The 21,162-nt window shown below is 49.6% G+C and overlaps 1 protein-coding gene and 1 pseudogene across 4 annotated transcripts; both read right to left on the reverse strand.

Moving 5' to 3' along the window:
• Window positions 1–583: 583 nt before the first annotated feature.
• XIRP1 (xin actin binding repeat containing 1) lies at window positions 584–10,700 on the reverse strand. 4 transcript variants are annotated; one of them, XM_053600714.1, is made up of 3 exons: window positions 10,566–10,700; window positions 3,410–6,770; window positions 2,843–2,985 (listed from the first exon to the last, which is right to left on the reverse strand). In XM_053600714.1, the coding sequence occupies exons 2-3, from the start codon at window positions 6,764–6,766 to the stop codon at window positions 2,977–2,979; spliced, it is 3,366 nt and encodes a 1,121-aa protein (XP_053456689.1). In that variant the 5' UTR covers window positions 6,767–6,770; window positions 10,566–10,700; the 3' UTR covers window positions 2,843–2,976. The 4 variants fall into 4 exon arrangements, with proteins under 4 accessions (XP_053456686.1, XP_053456687.1, XP_053456688.1 ...); XM_053600711.1 differs by having other exon boundaries at window positions 584–6,770; XM_053600712.1 differs by having other exon boundaries at window positions 584–6,766; window positions 10,566–10,690.
• An 8,808-nt stretch (window positions 10,701–19,508) lies between these two features.
• Window positions 19,509–20,577, reverse strand: LOC128591377 (endosome-associated-trafficking regulator 1-like; annotated as a pseudogene).
• Between the last annotated feature and the right edge of the window lie 585 nt (window positions 20,578–21,162).

Genomic DNA, 21,162 nt, shown 5'->3' on the forward strand with positions numbered 1-21,162 from the left:
GTTCCTCCTGCCTAGAAGAGATATGAAATATGGATGGTGCCCAGTGCTTTATGAAAGACAGAGTGAAAAGGGCTCTTCACAGAATCATTCTGGCTTTCTAGGCCAGGATCCATGAATCCCCCTTCGTGGGCACCCCTGCTTGGCACACTGCACCTAGCCTGAACAAGGAGAAGTGGCCCAGCCATGTTGGGTACCAGAATTCTCCTGGCATGAGATTCTCCTGCCTTCTTAATCTTGGCTGGGCTGCTTTCCTACTCTGGGGAAGGATTCCAAGAACATCCTCTCCCGCAGAATGATGTTCAAGAACATCCAGGAGAGGAGACCAGAGGCAGAGGGAGCAGTGGGGTGGAGTGTGTGTGTGTAAGAGACCGAAAGAGGGAGGTGGGTAGGGGCGAGGAGAATAGGGGACTAGACAGTACCTTTCTGTTTCCCAGCCAGGATGGTGAAGAAGGGGTGGCCTTTTAGAGCTTTGTAACACTGCTGTTGCTAGGACAATGAGGCACATGGAGGTTGTGGCTGTTTTTCCCTCACAGTGGGAACACATGCTTTGGAACAGATATGCACACAGTCAGATGCACACACGTTTTAGAGCATAAAACTTGAGTTTATTCGCACTGTATCTTTCTTATTTGGGATACAGAGTGGGGAGCAGAGGGGGGCAGAAGAGTGTATTTGGGTATTGCTGATTGTTGACTCTTTTTGTGTGACCTTTGGACTACCAGGATGACCAGATTGAATGATGGAGATGGTGATGAGGAGACTGGTGGCCAGGCTCTTCTGGAACCCCCAGATCAGTCTCAGAGAACAGTGCTGTGTCCAGTTGGGCCTATTCCTCTCTAGGGATTAAGGACTAGAGGGCTGAGAACATTCAGACTAATAAAAGAAAGAAAGGCTGAGGATTGAGGAACATAGGAAAGCAGGGGTTCCAATTCACACAGTGGTGTGCAGATTCACATGTGTCCACGAGTGGGCCATGTATCTGTGCATGTTACATTCTCCACCAGCAGCTGGGAGACCCCATCCTACTCCCATGCCTGTGCTACTTGGTGGGCCTCTTCCTGACCTTTTTTCCCCCTTTTTGAAGAACTGGGCCTACTGATGGAACCAACAAAAGGCAAAGGACCCCTAACAGCCCTCTAAAGATGCCCTTTCTTCTTAGTCCTTGCCCTATGTATGCAGAAGGTAGGCATCCACCTCAGTCCTGGGGCTGCGAAGGGAGGCAGCTCAGTGATGGGTGGGAGGCTGTGCCGGCAGGCGGAGGGGCTCACTGGGTAGCTGGCTGGGAGTGGCCACAGAGCACCTGTGCCATCTCAGCTTCTGCCAGGTCACTGCCAAACCCAACTGGGCTGTGCAGGAACTGCCTTAGCAAGGGAGAGGCGTGGAACCCGTAGTGGGAGCTCAGGCCTCTGGGCGGCTCTGCCTGCTCAGTGACTGTTGTGGAGGACATGAGGACTGTGTTCCCAAACTGGTCCACCTCCTCATACTGCTCAGTCATGGTTCTTGTGGTTCCATAGAGCTGGGAGCCACCTGGCCCAGTCTGCAACTCCAAGACACTCTTTTGCCGCCCTGTGGGAGGGGGGCTGGCCATGGCAGGGGTGGGCTCTGGCTGTATGCAGCACTGGGAGACTTCCTCCTTCTCAGCTTTGTCCTCAACACTTTTTTGGTGGCTCATGTCCTGAGTCAGGTATGTACTTTTCACTGAGACATTGGGATTGCCCTTAGGGCTAGAAGCCTCTGGGAGCTTCCTTGTGGCTGATTGGATAGAGATGAATGTTGGGGAGGAGGGTGAATCTCTGTTGGTAGGCAAGACTCGAGGGAGGCCCAAATTTTCTCCTGATGTCTCCAGGCTCCTGGTAGAAGGAACAGTTGAGGCTATTTCACCTCTGGTCTCTGTGTGATTTCTGGCCTCAGCTTGACTCTGGACTTCAGTGTGGCATCCAGCCTTGGCTTGGCTCTTGACTATGGTTTGACCTCTGAACTTCTGGCTTGAGCAACTGGGCCTGGCACTACTGCTGACCGTGACACTAACCTTGTGGGTATTGTGATCCTTTGGAGATCGCTGGGAATGGCCTCTGGAGTTAGCCTCAGGCTGGAGGCTAGACATGGAGCTCAAGGCCTTGTGCACAGCCTCTTCAATGTCCAGCAGCCTGGCCAAGGTCTGTTCCTTCAGCTGGGCAACCTCTGTGCTGACTCGTGTCAGCTCCCCAAAGGCCTGCTCCACTGAGGCCTCAGGCTTTTGGGGTGCAGCAGGAGACTGAGAGGCAACTCCTCCAAGTTGAGGCACAGTTTCAAAGAGCTTCTGCAGAGCCTTCACATCCACACTACTTTCAGCCTCCTTCTCCAGGGCTTGAACCCGGCTCAGGAGGCCCTGGAGCTCTTCCTGGCTTCCCTGCAAAGTCACTGGAGTCTTATGAGGACCCTGCATGGAATATTTCATGGGCTTCTCTCTTTGGGGGTTAGAGGCCAGCTGTGGTGAGGTGGGGTCATCGTTGATAGCATTGAGCTTGGGGCGCTCAGAGCTCTGGACATTGTGGCTTGTAGCCTGATTGTCGATAGGCCTGGGGGCCATGGTGCTGAGGCCTGGCAGGTTCTGTTCACTGGGGCATCCAGCTGGAGATATGTGGCCCTGGTCTGTGCTGGGAACGTTGGCTGGCTGAGGAATGGCTGTATCTGTCTCACTTCGTTTATGTTCTCCTTGCCTCCTCTCTGAGGCAAAGCTAGGAGATACAGCTGAGGGCTTGGGCAGCCTCTGAGGAGGATGTATCTGGGTTAGGTGTGCAGGTTTGGGGGGCAGCTGGGGCTTCTTTCTTGGAGGCATGGTGGGATCCAGTTTTGCAGTCTTTGTCTGTGACCCCTCAGGGGTTCTCTGGGCAGCAGGGCTGCTGTGGGAATGAAGAAGGGGCTTCTGCAGGGGCCCAGAGGCCTGCTGGTTGGAGTCCTCATCCTGGTGGGCTCGGGCTGGGAAGTCAGGTCCTGTCACAGCAGCTGGGAGAGTAGGAGGGGGAGGAACAGAGGCATTATGGGAGTGCAGGCTAGCACCTGTGGTATGGGCCCCAGAGGCTGAAGTGTGATGGGATAAAGGAGCAGTCTTCAGAGTGGTCTCTGCAGTTTGGCAGCCCCCTGGGCAGACTTCTGCCATCACTTTCCCTGGAAGCCCCCAGGCCTTCTGTGTGTGGCCCCCAGGCTCCTGCCCTGGCCCAATATTCTGATCTAGGCCTCCCTGGAGTGAGCTGGGAGCCTGGGCTGAGAGGGCAGTCTCCTTGCCCCTGGGCTGGGATTTCCTTTCTGAAAGCTGGACACCCCCAGGTGGATCAAAGGTCCTCACAGGGTGAGCAGTGTAGATGCCGTCCTGAATTGTTACCCACCCCCCAGGCAGCTCTCTGGGTAGTGCTTTTTCTTCCCCACTGACCTTTCTGGGGGCTGCTGAGATCCTGGGGTCACCTCTGCCCACAGGCCTGGTGTTGCTCTGGGTAGTCCTAGGGGCCTTGGCTGGAACTCGAAGACCATCCTGGATGGGCATGGAAGTGGCTGCAGGGATGGGGATCTGCCTGTGCTTGTTCAGAACTTGCTGGTGCAGGTTTTGGGCCTCAGCTGTTGCTATCCTCAGACTTTGCATGGCATCCAGGCTGTCTGGGGCCCCAGGCCCTGGAGGGGTAGCTGTGGCTCCTTCTGACTTTACCAAGGCTGCCTGCCCTTTCTGCCCAGTGTGGCTGTCTTCCTGCTTTTCAGTGTCCTGCAACCGGGCTGGGGCCACAGCCAGTGAGACTGTCTTTCTGATGGCCTGAGGAGGGAGGGGGGTGGCCCTTGGGCCTCTCAGATGCCCCATCCCCATGGTGGGGTCCAGTGGTGAAACATGGATGATGGTCTCAGTTGAGGGCAGCCTCTGGGCCTCCTCACTGGCTGGCACTGGACTTGAGTCAGCTGGTGGCTCCCACCGCAGACTGTGAAGGCCACTCAAGTCTCCTTTGTCTATGCAGCTGGCCAGCAGCTGCACACTGCTCCTCTCAGAAGCCCTGCTATTTAGCCGGGGCTGTAGGGAGTAGGCAGTCAATGCAACCAGGCCTTGCTCTGTCTCCTGCATCACCAGCCCAGTCCTTGCCACTGAGGCCCCGAGGCCACAAGCCAAAAGCTGCTGGAGCTCAGGATCCATGTCTTCAATACCCTCACTGCTACCTGGCCTTGGCAGCCTCAGTGGTTTGAGCTGGAGCTGGCCAGCTGAGTCCTCTTGCACCAGTAGTCCCTGCTGGTCCACGTCTGGCCGGCGCAGTACTTGGCGGGCAATCCTGGGAAGTTCTCCAGACACCAGCTCCTCCTTCCGTATGTAGGGGCACCCTTTCCCTGCATCTGGGAGTGCATACTTGGCAAGACAGAGTTCTCCTGGCCCTCGGGCCTCCATGAGGATGCCGCCATGGTGCAGGATGCCAGGGGTGGCATGCAGAGTCCTTAGGGTCTCCTCAGCCACAGTCTCTTGCCTCTCTGGCACCCTGTTGCCTGAGGAGTTCACAGGGTGCTCTTCCTGGAGGTTGCCACCTCGGATGCTCTCAGCAGCCAAGGAGCCCATGGGGCAATTCTCAAAGAGCCAGGTGAACTTGTGCACAGAACCTGCAGGGATGGGCCCAGGGGTTACTCGGGACCCCTGCTCTTCTCTCTTGCCTGCCTCCAGGGCCTGGAAAACCTCTTTCTGACGAGACACCTGCCCTGAAGGAATCTCTACCCGGCTGCAATATCGTAGGGGCCTTTTTTTGCAGGGATGACCTGAGGCCTGAAGAGGCTCAATTTCAAAGACATGTCTGTCTGTCTGTCTTTCCTCAGGTTGGACCTGGCTAACCTGCAGGTGCTGCACGCTGGAACCCTCTGGTCTTTCCAGGGGTTGGGGCTTGAACATCCAAGTGTAGGACTGTGCCTCTGCCTTGGTTGTGGGACCCGTGGCCCCCGACCCCTGCTTTTCTGCCAACTTACTCATTGGGCATGTCTCAAACAACCACCGAATGTTTTGTACATCGCCCTTTGGAAGTGCTTCAGGCTGGGGGCCTCCCTGACTCTTTCTTTCTTCTTCCTGTCGTTCCTGTTGCTCCCGCTGGTGGATCACCTCCAGGGGCTGGGTCTCAAAGAGCCACCGAGCAGTGCCAACATCCCCTGTCACCACTTCTTGCCGGGTGATGCCCCGCACCACATCTATGGTACTAGGGCTTTGGCCCAGTTGATCTAAAGGTTGTGTCTCAAACATCCACCTGTAACCCTTCACATCGCCTCCAACTACCTGCTCTCTGCTAACAGAGGTCAGAGCATGAAGGTGGCCTTTGCTGTCCTGCATAGCATACACTGGGGACTCTATGCTCTGAGACTGCCCAGCACAATCAGTTCCTTCTCCTCTGTTCACATTCCCATGGGCCAAAGGCTCACCCTGCCCAATACTGTCCAAGGGAAGGGTCTCAAAAAGATTCTTGAAAGTCTTCACGTCTCCCTTCAGCCCATCCCTCTGGGGGGCACTTTGAGAGAGAGGCAGTGCTGAGGAGCTGTCATACACGAGCTTCTCACCTTCCTGGGGATCTACCCGCTGCAGGTGACCCACTTGGACTTTGTCTCTGAGACTGTCCAGGGGCTTTGTCTCAAATAACCACAGGGTAGAACGGACATCTCCAGGGACCACTTCCTCCTTGGGTGAGACCTCTGCTCCCTCCTCCTCTCCCCCCTTTAGAGTGTCCAGCGCTCGGGTCTCAAACAGATGCCGCTGCTGCTGAACATCTGGACCAGGTGGGATAAGGTCTGGGGATGGCTGGAAGTCCTTCTCATCCACCAAGATCTCCCTGATGGCATCCAGGGGCTGTGTCTCAAAGATCCAGCGAGTTGCACTGACATCAGGCCTGGATTCCTCCTCAAGGGAGATCCCCCGGATCACCCGCACCTGGCTTGGGTCCTGATTAATGGCATCCAGAGGCCGGGTCTCAAAGAGCCAGCGGGCGGACTTTACCGCGTTGCTTTGGATCTCCTCCCGGCATGCAGCCTTGACCTCATGGATGGCTCCCTCTGCATCCTGGATGGCACACAGGGGCTCTGTTTGGAATAGCTTCACCGTCTTCTTCACATCACCTTTCAGTTCCTGGATCTCTGAGCGCAGCTCCAAGGGGCTCTGCTCCTGGATGGAGGGGCGTGAGCCCAGGAGGTCCAGCGGCCGTGTCTCAAAGAGCATCCGGGTGCCCTGCACATCTCCGCTGGTGGCAGGCTCCTTCACAGTAGGCTCCAGTGCATTGCTCTGCCCTGTCAGCTCATCCAGTGGCTTTGTCTCAAACAGCCAACGGGCTGCCTGAACATCCCCTCCACATGGCTGTGGCCTGGCTGGCTCCAGGTCTATGTTGTTGGCAAAGGAGCCTTCCTCAAACTTGCGGGAGGTGGCCTGGACATCACCACCTGGCACAGGCTCCTTGGCAGCTGGTTTTTCATGATCTCCAATGGCGTCCAAGCGCCAGTTCTCAAAGATCCAGCGCATACACTGGACATCACCCTCAGTGGGCTCCTCAGAGCCCAGGACTTCAGCCAGATCCTCGGCCACGGCCTCGGCAAGATTCTTACGGAGTTCAGGGTGGATGTGCCTGTAGAGACGGCGGAGCTCATTGGCTTGCCGCTGCTGGTGGAACTTGGAAAAGGACTCCTTGGGTGGTGGCAGTGGCAGATCTTCTAGGGCTGGGGGTGGAGGGAGGGGCAGGTCCTCTGTAGTCGCCATCCTCATGGTTGGTGTGGGAGCCACTTGTGTCTGGGCGTCAGCCATCTTTCTGAGGAGAAGGGGAAGAGATGAGGATGGCCCTGGGGGCCTGAGGTGAAGTTGGGGCTGGGATAAATGGCAGGGAACAGGGCCCCGGGGCAGAGTAGCGCTAGGTCACTGTGCTTAGAGCCTTCCCCGCCCCCCACCCCCCACCAGGTAGGCCTGACCTGGGCCTCACTTTGCTATCTGCATGGTTGGCATGAAACAAATCTTGAACTTAGGACATGTGGAGCCATCCATCACAGTGTGTCCCTGCCTCCCAGTGTCCTCTGGATGGCTAGGGAGCAAGCTGGGCACTGACGACTATGAAGCTCATTCCTCCAGCTCCACGAGGAATTGCCCAAACCTCTAGTGGACAGACATGACCTATCCCATCCTCATCTTTCTTTGTTAAAATAGATTTTTCCCCTGTAGACTGTCATGGGAGTGGCCTAGGGCAATCAAGACTTACAGAGTCCCAGCCATGATGAGGCGTTCCCTATGCTGGTGACTGATTTCCCTCAAGGTGAGATTCCCTTGTAGAACAGCAGAGGGCGTGCTTGCCACCTTGACTTGGAACCCTGCCCAAACTTTATACTTTCTGGCTCCCAAAGCACTCTAGCCTTTCCTAGGCTGGGGGCCCTGAGGGGTCAGCAGCCTAAGCCAAGTAGCCAAGACTTAGGGAAGGAGATTGCTCACCTGCGATCTCATGGTCAGCCAGAGCCAAATTCTGAATCCTAGGTCAAGGTTTTCTGCATTACTCCAGGATTCAGACTATCTGAGCTGGGGGGATCTTAAAGATCTTTCAGCTTCAAACCTTTATAATCACAGATGAGGAATCTGAGGCCCAGAGTTGGAGCTTACTGAACAAGTGGCAGGCAGTGCTAGCTCGGGATCCCTAGACCATATAGGGCCTGGCCTCCAAGAAATAAGATGGCAGGGGTGGAAAGTTTTCTTATTGGCATTGGTACCCCTCTATTTCCAGCAGGCTCTCTTAGGAGGATGTGAGGGTGATATTTATGGAGGGGAGGCCAGTGGAACAAGGTTGTTTCTGCAGAGACAAGTTTCCCCTTGTTTGCAGAGACATTTCTCTGATCCTGCACAAGAGAGCACAGCTTCAGGGGCTCTGGCTGCAGGGCCTTAGGCCAAGACCCACTCCACAGGTCATGGCCACCTACGCCCAGCCCCTCAATGGCCTCCCATCTCTCAAGCTGCTTCTGGTCTTTGTCCCATGTATGTCTTATCTATCTTGTGACAGGTGTACTAACAGTCCTCAGAGGCCAGTAGAGAAAGAATGAGAAACACGTCCCCCCTCCTGCTGCCCCAACCCAGTGCTCTGTGCCACACTTGGTGCTAAATATAGCTGAGATCCTGGCCTTCCAACAGCAGCCCTGGTCTCGGAGGGAGGCTTGAGCTAACCAGCGGGACCCTTAATGTTCTTAGCCCACCTGGTATGCTTTGCTAACCTGGACCCCCTGATTCTATTTCCTGAACTGGTGTGAGGCCCCTGGCCTGTAGGCCAACTGGGTGCCTGTATACCTCCCTTGGCAAGAGACCTCTGGGTGGGTGGGTACAGGGACACTGACACTGTTGGTCAGGACTTCCTCCATCTTCCTCTCAGAAGGAAGAGAAGGGACTGAGACCTTCTTACCCCACCCCCACTCCCACCCTGGTATGTCCACCAAAGGGATCAGAGGCCCCCAGGAGTATGAGCTCTGAAACCTCATTAAATGCTCAGGGGGTGGGGTCTCCTTTAGTATCTAAGCTATATCAAGGCTCCCCTACCAAAGGCAAACCATGCCTGTCCCCACCTCCACTCCATCCTGTCACCACCAGGATAGCCTGAGCAGATGGCATCGGCAGGCCACCAGTTTCACCCCACTCCTACCCTCAGGAATTTCCAGATCCCTGCAAGGGTCACCAACTCTTGTTATCATGGAATCCACAGATATCAGGCCTAAGCACCCTCAGAGTCACTGAATCCAATCTCCTAATTGTTCAGATGGAGAAACTGAGGACCAAAGGAGAGAAGGAAATTGTATAAGGAGGCTCAGCAAGGCTGCACCAAAGCCTCAAGCAGGTCTCCTGCCTCCTGCCCTTCCTGTGGCCACCCTTGCCTGGCCTGAGACTGAAGAGGCAAGGGCAGAATTCAGGACTGGGGCCAGACCTGGGGTGGGGTGACTCCCAAGCACAGTTCCAGAACTTAGCCTCTTAGAGCTGGGTCATCAGTGTGGGATGACCCCACACTGTTGGCCTCAGGTTGCCTCCTCTGGCTCCATAGGTCTTTACGTCCGGGCAAACTCAGATCTGGTGTCCCTGCCCTGATTCCTCCATATTTGTTGCTGGGCAAGACAATGGGTTGGGGTAGAGCCTGTATCCCACCCCATGATATGTGGGAAGCTGGGCTCAGGCCAGTTCTGCAAGGCATCCCTGGGGCCAGATATACCAAGACTTTCACCACAGCAGCTGGGTACGGGGCTCGTCCTAGCAGAGTATACTAGGGCCTACTTACTATCCTCTGCCCCCCATGCCCTCCAGCCTCTTTTCTGTTCCTCTGTCTTTCAGACACTGGACCTGCCTGGGGCTTCCCTGGGAGGAGCTCTGAAACTTGAGGAGTTGTATACCTATATTTAAAGAAATCACAACTCCAGGCTCTGAGCCTGTAGCTCAGTGGTTAGGGCGCAGGCTATATACACCAGGGCTGGTGGGTTGGTACCTGACCTGCTAAACAATGACAGTTGCAACAACAACAAAAAAATAGCTGGATGTTGTGGTGGGTGCCTATAGTCCCAGCTACTTGGGAGGCTGAGACAAGAGAATCACTTAAGCTCAAAAGTTTGAGGTTGCTGTGAGTTGTGACAGCACAGCACTTTACTGAGGGTGTCATAGTGAGACTCTGTCTCAGAAAAGAAAAGAAAAAAAACCTCATAACCCAGGGCATGGTGCAGTGGCTCACACCTATAATCCTGGCACTCTGGGAGGCTGGTGGATTTGCCTGAGCTCACAGGTTTGAGACAAGCCTGAGCCAGAGCTAGACTTAGTTTCTAAAAACAGCCGGGCATTGTGGTGGGCACTTGTAGTCCCACCTACTTGGGAGACTGAGACAAGAGAATCGCTTGAGCCCAAGAGTTTGAGGTTGCTGTGAGCTATGACGCCATGGCATGCTAACAAGGGGGACAAAGTGACAAAGCGGAACTCTGTTTCAAAAAAAAAAAAAAAAAAATCACAACTCCAGGGCTGGTCACAGTGGCTCATGCAAGGCAGGTAGATTGCTTGAACTCAGGAGTTCAAGACCAACCTGAGCAAGACCTAGAGTCTGTCTCTACTAAAAATAGAAAAACTAAGTGGGCATTGTGGCAGGCACCTGTAGCCCCAGGTACTCAGGAGGCTGAGGCAAGAGAATCTCTTGAGCCCCAGAATTTGAGGTTGCTGAGAGTAATGATGCCATGGCACTCTACCTAAGGTGACAGAGTGAGACTCTGTCTCAACAAATAAATGAATGAATGAATGAATAATAATTAAAAAATTTACAACTCCAGGCTACCTCCTGAATGCCCTTCTGGATTATGCCAGGCTGGCAAGAACCTATCTCTTCGGCCAGCCTTAGGCTTGTGGCAGCCACTCTGAAAGCTCTTGTGGGTAGCTAAATCTCTTTACCTTTTTGGGGGATTCTTATATCAGAAACGCTTTCACCCACCTACACCCAGGCCCTCAACTGCCTTCTGCCACTCAGAGATACCCTTGACACCCATTCCAGAGCATCCCTATGGGATTCTAGCCTTGAGAGCCAGCCCTGCCATGGAAGGACAGAGGAACAATTACTCACCGAGGGTCCTTCTTGGCTGATGGGGCACTTGGGTCTGTAGCAGGTATAGCTGAAGGGTTTGTCGTCCCTCTCAAGTTTCTTGTTCAGGGTCGGTTCTGTTCTGCGTGCTCCAGCAGATGCCTTCTTGCTGCTTTAGCTCCAGATCTCTGTCCCCTGCCAGCCCCAGCAGCTGCCTTTATCTTGCTGGGCGGGTGGGGGGTGGTGGGGGAGGTATGGTGGAGGCGGGAGAGGCTATGTTCAGAGTATTAAGTGGTTCAGTTATTTTTAGGGCTTGTGGAAGTCACTCTTCCATCCTGGGGAATCAGTTACATGTCTTTGGGCCTGGAGAGGGGTGAAGAGGGGAGGGAGTTTCATTCATTCAAAGTCAATTTGAGGATTGGGGTCAGTGACTCAGCTATAGGGTAGGGGATGTCCCAGACTATTTTGAAGGAGTGAATAAGAAAGGGCATCTGACACCTGGACATCCTCTGCCCTTTAATCCTATGGCCTCCATCTCTCTTCTCCAGAGTATTCCTGACTCAGTAGGCCTGGAGGTTGGAGGCCCCCTGAGAATAGGGTCAAGTCCTTCCTCTTCTTGTCTAGTCTGGGCTCCTTTGAGAGTGAGGACAAGCTTTCCTTCTCCCCGCTTCCCTTCTGCACTAAAGATTTTCCTCTTTCTTAGCCATTCCTCTTCCTGCCCCACAGCACAGGTCAACACAGCCCTGAGTGGAAACAGTTTTGGGGGAAAACATGTGAATGTCCAGGTCCCAGTTCCTCACTAGATGCCTGATTTACCAAAGAATTCCATAGAATGGTTCTGTGGTTTTCATACCAGATTATCTGGGGCCTGTTTGCTTCTGGACTCTTCTCTCTGACTCAGGGCCCAGACCTTCTGGGAATGGAGAGGAGGGGAAGGGAAGCATGCAGGGAGCTGACTGTGGGGTTATTTCTGATCCTGGAGTCATCGGCTTCACAGTCACAGATGGAGTTGGGTGGGGGAGTCACACCTTCCTTTGCTGCCCAGACCCTGGACATTTAGGTCAGTGTGGTGAGAGATATCAGGGGACCATCCACAGCAAACCCTGGAGAGGCATTTTGTTATAGGTGGGAGGCCTGGTCCAGGCTCCATGTCTATGTGCAGGTGCTTCTGTTACCTAGCACACAGGGGATTTTCTGATGCCCCCAAATGCCCTCAGTGCCAAGGGGTAATGCCAGACATTGCTCATGTTTTCCATGGAGTCATTGTCAGCCCTGCCGTATCAGCTGGTGTGGTGAGGACATCTGGGAACCCCTTCTCCTGGGGTTCTTTTCTTTTTTTCTTGCCCTCCCTGGGAAAGGTAGGGAGACCAGTCTACCAGTCTTTTAGGCCAGAGAAGGAGCAGCCTTAGGCCTCATAGGATCTGCTGGAAGGAACTTTCTCCCCGTGGTTACCTAAAGTACCTACTTTCTAGGGTGGTTTTGAGAATTGAATTAATATATGAAAAGGGTTCATGAGAGTGCTCAACACACAGCATATACTGCAGAAGTGTCTATTATTATACCGTATATACAAGAAAAGCAAAGCACCTAGGCGGAACTCACTTTCGTATTTACCTCAAATGTGGTAACTCATGGGAGAAATTATTCAGGCCTCTCAGTAATGAGAAAGAGGGTCTTCTGGAGCACCTAGTTAGTTTTTATCTAATATAGCTGTGCTGTCCAATACAATTGCCACTAGCCAATGGGTCCATTTATATTTAAGTACATTAAAATGAAATAAAATGAAAAATTCACTTCCTTTGCTACACTAGCCAACATTTCAAGCACTCCATAGAGAAGTGTGACTAGCAACTATTATAGTGGATAGCGTAGAAGGTTTTCACCATTGCAGAAGTTTCTACTGAATAATGCTTTTAGAGACACTAAACATTTCCTAACATATAGTATTCTCCTCTTTGCCTTGGCTGATAGGAAGCTCTGAGCTAAATTTTTAGTCTTCTTTTCACAAATAGACTTTATGGCCTGAGTCCTGAGTCATGAGGGGGATCAAGCATTTCAGTTGTCCTTCTCTGAGGTATTTCCCAAGATAAGAGACTTTCAGTTTTAAAATTGGGAAAATTCTAACAAAAACACAAGTTGTTCACTCTATGTGTAATGATATACAAGTTTTTACATCATTATGGTACCAATTATGAGGCTGCTAAGGCAGTAAGATAGGAATTATTTATCAAAGTATCTTTGGTAGTGTTAGAGGGGCAAACTGAGACACAGTCAAATTTCTAAGGAGTTCATTTGCGCAAACAACAATTCATGAATTAGGCAACTCCAAACCAGAAGTGGTTTGGGAGCTCCACTGAGGGAACCCAGGGAGCAGTTTTTATATAATGGACAAAGAAGTAAGACAAAGAAAGTATTAGATTAGTTCTACAGTTGTCTTATTTGGTCTATCCCATTGGAAAGTCTCTGGTTATATAATTATTTTTGTTGGCTGCTTCTGATTATTTGAGCTTTTTATTTTTCTTTAATATAGGCATTTACGAGAAATAGCTTAAGTGTCACTTGTGTCTGCACATCAAGCAAGGTTAAGGTCACTCGTGAGGACTGTCTGGCCTTGTCTGCTCAGGCATTCTTCAGGTCTGGTTTCTGTTTTAATTTGCTATAATAGTGGAGATAGTATGTATGTATTTTTCTTAAAGCTTCCTCAAATTATTCTGGGAACGAGGCTGGGAATAGATAAATACACTGTGGTTGAAGGGCTGATCTTCATTAAAAGGCAGAGAGGCATTGGTAGAGGGGGCAAAGGGGAAGGATGGTCGCTTTCCAGCTGTCAGAGCCCTTTCCTGGAGGCTACTGCTTCTCAGTCTCCAGGGCATCTTCCCCTGCCAGCCTCTCCCTCCCAGTGGGGCTCTATCAAAGTTGGGATTGGTCAGAAATTCTTGCATAATCCCTCTCCTCTCTAAGAAGGAGCTCAGAATAAGCTGCTGGTTCACGTGAAGTTTCAGGAGAGACATGATGCAGGAGTAATTAGGAGGCAGACTTCCTGAGTTTGAATCCTACCTATGATACCAGTTGTGTGACCTTGGCAAATTTCTCGACCCCTCTGTTCCTTTGTTGCCTCATCTACAAAATGAGGATAATAATTATATGTACCTCAAAGGGTTATTGTGAGAAATATGTGTGTGTCTGTGTACATATGTATATATTTTTAAATGGTATTTACAACAGTATCTGACACATAGGAAGCTCAATAAATGGACAAACTCAAATTTTCCTGGACCCCAATTCCCCAGCCCTTCCAGGTACCGATCTCAGTGTGTCCAAAGGCAAATGCCCTTCAAGGCACTGGCTGACAGCCCTGGCTTTCCTCTCACTGGGAAGCAACACTGGTGCCAGGCGGACAGCTTGGGCAGGCCAAGCGGGGTCTGTTCCAGGCCTGCAGGGGACAGGTCTGCTGAGCCTATTGATACCAGCGAAGAATCATCTGAAGCCAGAGAAAGGATTTTCTGCTCTGTGGTCCCTTCTGTGACTAGCTTAAAGGATGGGCAGATTTGAGGGGAGAGCCTCTGCCCTCCTGCCATGGGAACACTATGGCTACTGTGTGAGAAGCCACAGGGTATGGTTGTTGTCGGAATGGGATCTGGTGTCAGGTGGCCTGGAATCAAATTGCCAGTCTGTCTCTGACTATTTATGTGACCTCTTAGAGTCTTTCAGCTCTCTGCACCTTAATGTTTGAGTCTGAGCTCTTCTAAGAGCAAAATCTTAGACAAGCATTTGAGTGCAAGTGATTTAACTGGGAGAGGATCCCAGGACTGCAGTGAGGAAGTGGAGGACAGAATAAGGGAAGGGAGGCAAACAGGTTACCTGTGCAAACTACTGGGCTCAATCTCCTAACTTCCTTTTCAGGTAGTTCAACATTAGTATATGGAAATCAGGATTCAGGAGTAATTAGGAGGCAGACTTCCTGAGTTTGAATCCTACCTGTGATACTGGCTGTGTGACTTTGTCAAGTGTCTTGACTCCTCCGTTCCTCTGTTGCGCATCTACAAAATGAGGATAATAATTGTATCTACCACAAAGGGTTATTGTGAGAAATATATATATGTGTGTGTGTGTCTGTGTATGTATGTATATATTTTTAAATGGCATTTATAACAGTACCTGATACATAGGAAGCTCAATAAATGAACAAACTCAGTAAGTTTTCTCCTGGGCCCCAATTCACCAGCCCTTCCAGGTACCAATCTCAGTGTGTCCTCTTGGTCCAAAGGCAAATGCCCTTTAAGGCACTGGCTGGCATCCCTGGCTTTGCTCTCACTGGGAAGCAGACACCGGTGCCCGGGGGACAGTGTGTTCATTTTGTATCCTGCAATATTACTAATTTTTTTATAGTTTTAACAGGTATTTTTTAATGGTGTCTTAAAGGTTTTCTCTGTATGAGAATATACAAATAGGGACAATTTTCCTTTTCTTATGCAGATGCCTTTTATTTCTTTTCCTTGTCCAATTGCTCTAGCTAGGACTTCCAGTACTATTATGTCTATTCAACATACAAGTGGCCATCCTTGCCTTGTTCCTGATATTAGAGGAAAAGTTTTCAGTTTTTCACCACTGAGTATGATGTTAACTACAAGCTTTTAATAAATGGCTATTGTTCTACTGATGTACTTTTGTTCTATTCCTAGTTTATTGAGAATTTTTATAATGAAAGGGTATCAATTTCATCCAATGCCTTTTTTTAATCTATTGAGATGATCATGTGATTTTATCCTTTATTATGTTAATGTGGTATATGACAGTTAATTTTTAAATATTGATCCATCCTTGCAACCCAGGGACAAATCCCACTGAGTCAAAACCTGGGCGTGTTCTCACTGAGGACCATATAAGAGACAGAGGAGCACATGCCTTACCCAGGGTGGGGAAGCGAGGTGCTATGGTTTCAATATTTGTCTTCTCCAAAACTCACATTGAAAGTTAATCCCCCAGAGGCAGTATTGAAAGGTGAGACCTCTAAGAGGTGGTTGGGTCAAGAGGGCGCTACCCTCACAAGTGGATTAATTGATTTATAGATTAATGGTTAATGGGTTGTCATGGCAGTGGAACTGCTGGCTTTATAAGAAGAGGAGGAGTGGGCGGCGCCTGTGGCTCAGTTGGTAGGGCACCGGCCCCATATACCGAGGGTGATGGGTTCAAACCCTGCCCCGGCTGAACTGCAACCAAAAAATAGCCGGGCGTTGTGGCGGGCGCCTGTAGTCCCAGCTACTTGGGAGGCTGAGGCAAGAGAATCGCTTAAGGCCAGGAGTTGGAGGCACCTGTTGCTGTGAGCTGTGTGATGCCATGGCACTCTACCGAGGGCCATAAAGTGAGACTCTGTTTCTACAAAAAAAAAAAAAAAAAAAAAAAGAAGAGGAGGAGAGACCTGAGCTTGGCATGCTCAGCCTTCTTGCTAAGTAATGCCCTATGCCAATTCAGAGCTCTGTGGGAGTCCCTACCAGTAAGAAGGCCCTAACCAGATATGGAAACTTGACCTTGGATTTCTCAGCCTCCATAATTATAAGAAATAAATTCTTTTCCTTTATAAATTATCCAGTTTCAGGTATTTTGTTATAAGCAACAAAAATGGACTAAGGCTAGTGGGGTATTTATCCACCAACTCTCACCCTCCAATTGGTTGAATGTTGTTCTTGAAAGTGCTAACTCCCTCCTACTTCTTGCCTGTGCCTCAGCCAGAGGGATGCAACTGTTCGAGGCAGGAGTGTGTATAGGAACTGTACATCCAAGCTCCAGGTGACCCTGAGGAGGGTGAGGGCATGTGGTGGGGGAGGGACACAAGCAGCATGTGTTACACGAGGTTCCCCCAGAGGGTAATATGGGCCTATGTCATGGGTTATCTTGAAGATTTAGACTAGTGCAATCGGGTAGAAAAATAATGCAATCCACCTAAATAATGCAAGCCAAACAATACTAGTGAGAACCATATAAATCAGAAAAAGTAAAAAGAAAGAGGTAAGATGAATTTTAGTATTATTTCATTTGATCCATATTTCCAAAATATGTATTATTATTTGTATATAAATCAATACAAGAACATTTTTTTTTTTTTGAGACAGAGTCTCACTTTGTTGCCCTCGGTAGATGCTGTGGCGTCACAACTCACAGCAACATCAAACTCTTAGGCTCAAGCAATTCTCTTGCCTCAGCCTCCTGAGTTGCTGGAACTACAAGTCATTTGCCATAGTGCCCAGCTATTTTTACAGACAGGGTTCTCACTCTTGCTCAGGCTGATCTCAAACCCGTGAGCTCAGGCAAATTCACTTGCCTTGGACTCCCAGAGTGGTAAGATTACAGGAGTGAGCCACTGTGCCTGGCCTAATATAAAATTATTAATAAGGTATTTTGATATACATATATTTTTTGTGACAGAATTAGATTGCCATGACATCAGTCTAACTCACAGCAATCTCAACTTCCTGGGTTCAAGCGAGCCTCCTGCTTCAGCATCCTGAGTAGCTGGGACTCCGAGTGCCTGCCACAATGCCCAGCTAATTTTTCTTTCTTTCTTTTTTTTTTTTTTTTTGAGACAGAGCCTCAAGCTGTCGCCCTGGATAGAGTGCCATGGCATCACAGCTCAGAGTTCACAGCAAGCGATTCTCTTGCCTCCACCTCCCAAGTAGTTGGGACCACAGGCACCTGCCACAATGCCCAGCTATTTTTTGGTTGCAGCTGTCATTGTTGTTTGGTGGGCCCGGGCTGGATTCAAACCTGCCAGCTCAGTTGTATGTGGCTGGCGCCTTAGCCGCTTGAGACACAGGCGCCGAGCCCCAGCAATTTTTCTTTCTTTCTTTCTTTTTTTTTTTGAGACAGAGCCTCAAGCTGTCACCCTGGGTAGAGTGCTGTGGCATCACAGCTCACAGCAACCTCTAGCTCCTGGGCTCAAGTGATTCTCTTGCCTCTGCCTTGCAAGTAGCTGGGACTACAGGTGCCCGCCACAATGCCTGGCTATTTTTTGGTTGCAGCCATCATTGTTGTTTGGTGGGCTCACGATGGATTCGAACCTGCCAGCTCAGGTGTATGTGGCTGGCGCCTTATCCGCTTGACCCACACGTGCCGAGCCTAATTTTTCTATTTTTATTTTATTTTATTTTATTTTATTTTTTATTGTTAAATCATAGGTGTGTACATTAGTGCAACCAAGGGGTACAATGTGCTGGTTTCATATACAATCTGAAATATTCGCATCAAACCTAATTTTTCTATTTTTAATAGAGCTTGCATCTCACTCTTGCTCAAGCTGGTCTTGAACTCCTGAGCTCAAGGGATCCTCCTGTCTCGATCTCCCAGAGTGATAGGATTACAGGTGTGAACCACCATGCCCAGCTCAATAAGATATTTTGAATTAAGTCTTCAACATTTAGTGTATATAGGGTGTCCATAAAGTTCATGTACAATTTAAAATAGTTGTCTATTTTATATTTACAGTACTTCTCAATTCAGACACTAAATTTTCATCAGAAATACTTGAGCTATAGTTAATAAACTTACAGCTGAAAAAGTAAATTCTCATGTTGTTCAAACACACATGTTTTCTAGTAACTAAATTGAGGGTCACTTTCTAAATGTGAATAAATTAAAAAATTTTTTTTGAACTTCAGAATTTATTTAAATAGAGAAGCTGTCTGAACAGGAGGAAAAAGAAAATTAAAAAAATAGAGAAGGGAACACTTTTACACTGCTGGTGGGACTGCAAACTAGTACAACCTTTCTGGAAGGAAGTATGGAGAAACCTCAAAGCATTCAAGCTAGACCTCCCATTTGATCCTGCAATCCCATTACTGGGCATCTACCCAGAAGGAAAGAAATCCTTTTATCATAAGGACACTTGTACTAGACTGTTTATTGCAGCTCAATTTACAATCGCCAAAATGTGGAAACAGCCTAAATGCCCACCAACCCAGGAATGGATTAACAAGCTGTGGTATATGTATACCATGGAATACTATTCAGCCATTAAAAAAAAATGGAGACTTTACATCCTTCGTATTAACCTGGATGGACGTGGAAGACATTATTCTTAGTAAAGCATCACAAGAATGGAGAAGCATGAATCCTATGTACTCAATTTTGATATGAGGACAATTAATGACAATTATGGTTATGGGGGGAGAACAGAAAGAGGGAAGGAGGGAGGTGGGTGGGGCCTTGGTGTGTGTCACACTTTATGGGGGCAAGACACGATTGCAAGAGGGACTTTACCTAATAATTGCAATCAGTGTAACCTGGCTTATTGTACCCTCAATGAATCCCCAACAATAATAAAAAAAAAAAGAAAGTGAAAAAAAAATAACATCTATGAAAAAATAGCCAAAAGGCATGTACAGGTGAGGGACTAGAGGCAGTCTGGACACACTTTCAGTTCCTGAATTCTAAACTTCATTGTACAAAATGTCACTTGAAATTTGTATTAAAATCCTCAGCCCAAGATAGTTTTTCAAATCTGAAAGCTCACAGGAGAGGTGGGGCTGAGACAGCATGGAATGTGCAGCCTTGGTCCCTGGGAGTCCTGGTGGGAGGATGGAGGCACCCAGGAGGCAGCACCTCCTCACACAGGCCACCCTGGGAAGGTCACAAGAATGAACAGGAAAACAGAGGGACGCTGAGTAAAAGTGAGAAGGCACAAGTCCTGGCCCAAGCCGATCATTTTCATGATGGCTCATTTAGCTTTTTCTACTTATGTTATCAAGTTCAATCCACTGAACTTACAATTTTTTTAAAATAGTAATGGAAAACAGTTATTATAGAATAGCTATTTTTATGTTTAGCAATTAAAAAAATCACAAGCTTTTATAAAAATTCCTTCCAACAGATCATTAGAATCTATAAAACAACAGGAATTTCACAAGGACTGCGAGCAAGTTGTACGCTGGACTCCCAGACAGGAGCAACTCCCATTGTGGGTGGCAAATAACACTGTTCTAGGTCATGAAATTAGTATCTCATGATAAATACTTTACTCTGGGTGAAGACTGCACACTTAAAGACACAATTGCATCGCATGTTCAGATGAAGCAGGAGTGACCTTGGGTTTGCACAGAGCTTTGAGTTGACAGCATCGCAGTGCTCCTCAGGAGTTGTCCTCCTGTCTTTAATTTCAGAAATTCTGTCTATAGATTTAAGGATCTCGGCAACAAGATTCAATGTTTCTTCTCCGGAAACCGGCTGCTTTATGGAAGCCTGTGTGCTGTTCACAACAATGTGGAAGTTCTGTAAAGGCCTAGTCGGTGTTCTGCTTCATAACAGTCAAGCTGGCACCCTGGCCTGACCTCAGACCTTCCTTCTCATGTTTGAAGTTGGAGACCTGAGCCTGGAGCAAATTTATTTCCTGTTTCAGTTTCATGACGTGATTTTCTGCCTTTACAGCACGTTTTGTCATGAGTTCCAGCTTCTGCTCCACCTGCTGAACCAGCAACTGCAGGTCATGGTAGTCACTTTCCTCCTTGATCATTTTTGCTTCTAATTTCCACTCAAGTGTCCTCACCATTTCTGTTTGAGTTTCAGAGAAGCTCTGAATCTCATTCAACTTTCTTCTTAGCTTAGAATTTTCATCTTTCAGTGCCTCACAATTTATCAGCAGCGTCTGTAGGTGCCGGTCTCCCAGAGACTCTCCAAGAGCTGCCAAGTCTGTGCCAGGACTCCCCGCTGGAGATCCCAGAGACACACGAGAGTCCGTGTCACTCACTGTCCACGAGGGCAGAGACTTGGGCCCCGTAAGCTCTGATGGAGTGGAAAAAAATGACAGGTACGTGCCACTGAGTGATGTGCTGGCAGCAACCCTTGCAGAGTGCGTCTGCTCCATGGCGGATGGCAGATAATTCACCCGTCATCCTCATCTTCCTCCTCGTCTAGGAGATCGCCAGCTCCTGTTGGGTCTTCGAAAAATGGCTGCTGATATTCCAGGCCATACCCCATGGGCTGGTTGGTCGGAGAGTTGTGGTCGAGTCTCACTGAGTGCCTCGCCGCTTCCTGTGAATAAATTCTGTTGGTTGCGTCTTCTTTGGACAAGCTACTTGGTTTTCAGAAATTCTTTAAAAGAGAATGGATTTGCCTCTTCAAGATCTTCAGGAATGACGAGGCTCCGGGCTCAGGACAGCGGGGTGGCGCCTGGGAGGCGCGGGTAGCCCGACACGCCGCGGGACTGGCGGGCTGGGTCTGCTTAGCCCGGTAGCGACGGCTCCTTGGCGCCCCCGTCGCCCGCCGCTCGGCCGCCGGGCGCCGCGGCTGCTCGGAGCCTCCCGCGGAGATCTCAAGGTGTCACCCTGGGTAGAGTGCCATAGCGTCACAGCTCACAGCAACCTCCAACTTGTGGGCTTAAGTGATTCTCTTGCCTCAGCCTCCCAAGTAGCTGGGATTTCAAGCGCCCCCCACAACGCCCAGCTATTTCTTTTTGTTGTAGTTGTCATTGTTGTTTGGTAGGCTCAGGCTGGATTTGAACCAGCCAGTTCCGGTGTATGTGGCTGGCGCCTTAGCCACTTGAGCTACAGGCACAGAGCCTGAATGAATTAAATTAAATAAAACTAAGAAAGCAGTTGATGTGTTTTGTATTTTGTCATAAGCATCTAAAGTGCTCATTAGCCACGTGTAC

This window comes from Nycticebus coucang, chromosome 8 (assembly GCF_027406575.1).
Source record: "Nycticebus coucang isolate mNycCou1 chromosome 8, mNycCou1.pri, whole genome shotgun sequence".
Classification (NCBI taxonomy): Eukaryota; Metazoa; Chordata; class Mammalia; order Primates; family Lorisidae; genus Nycticebus; species Nycticebus coucang.

Excerpts from the sequence above, each read along its gene's own strand:
- XIRP1 (XM_053600711.1), bottom strand. The coding sequence starts at position 6,766 with ATGGCTGACGCCCAGACACAAGTGGCTCCCACACCAACCATGAGGATG.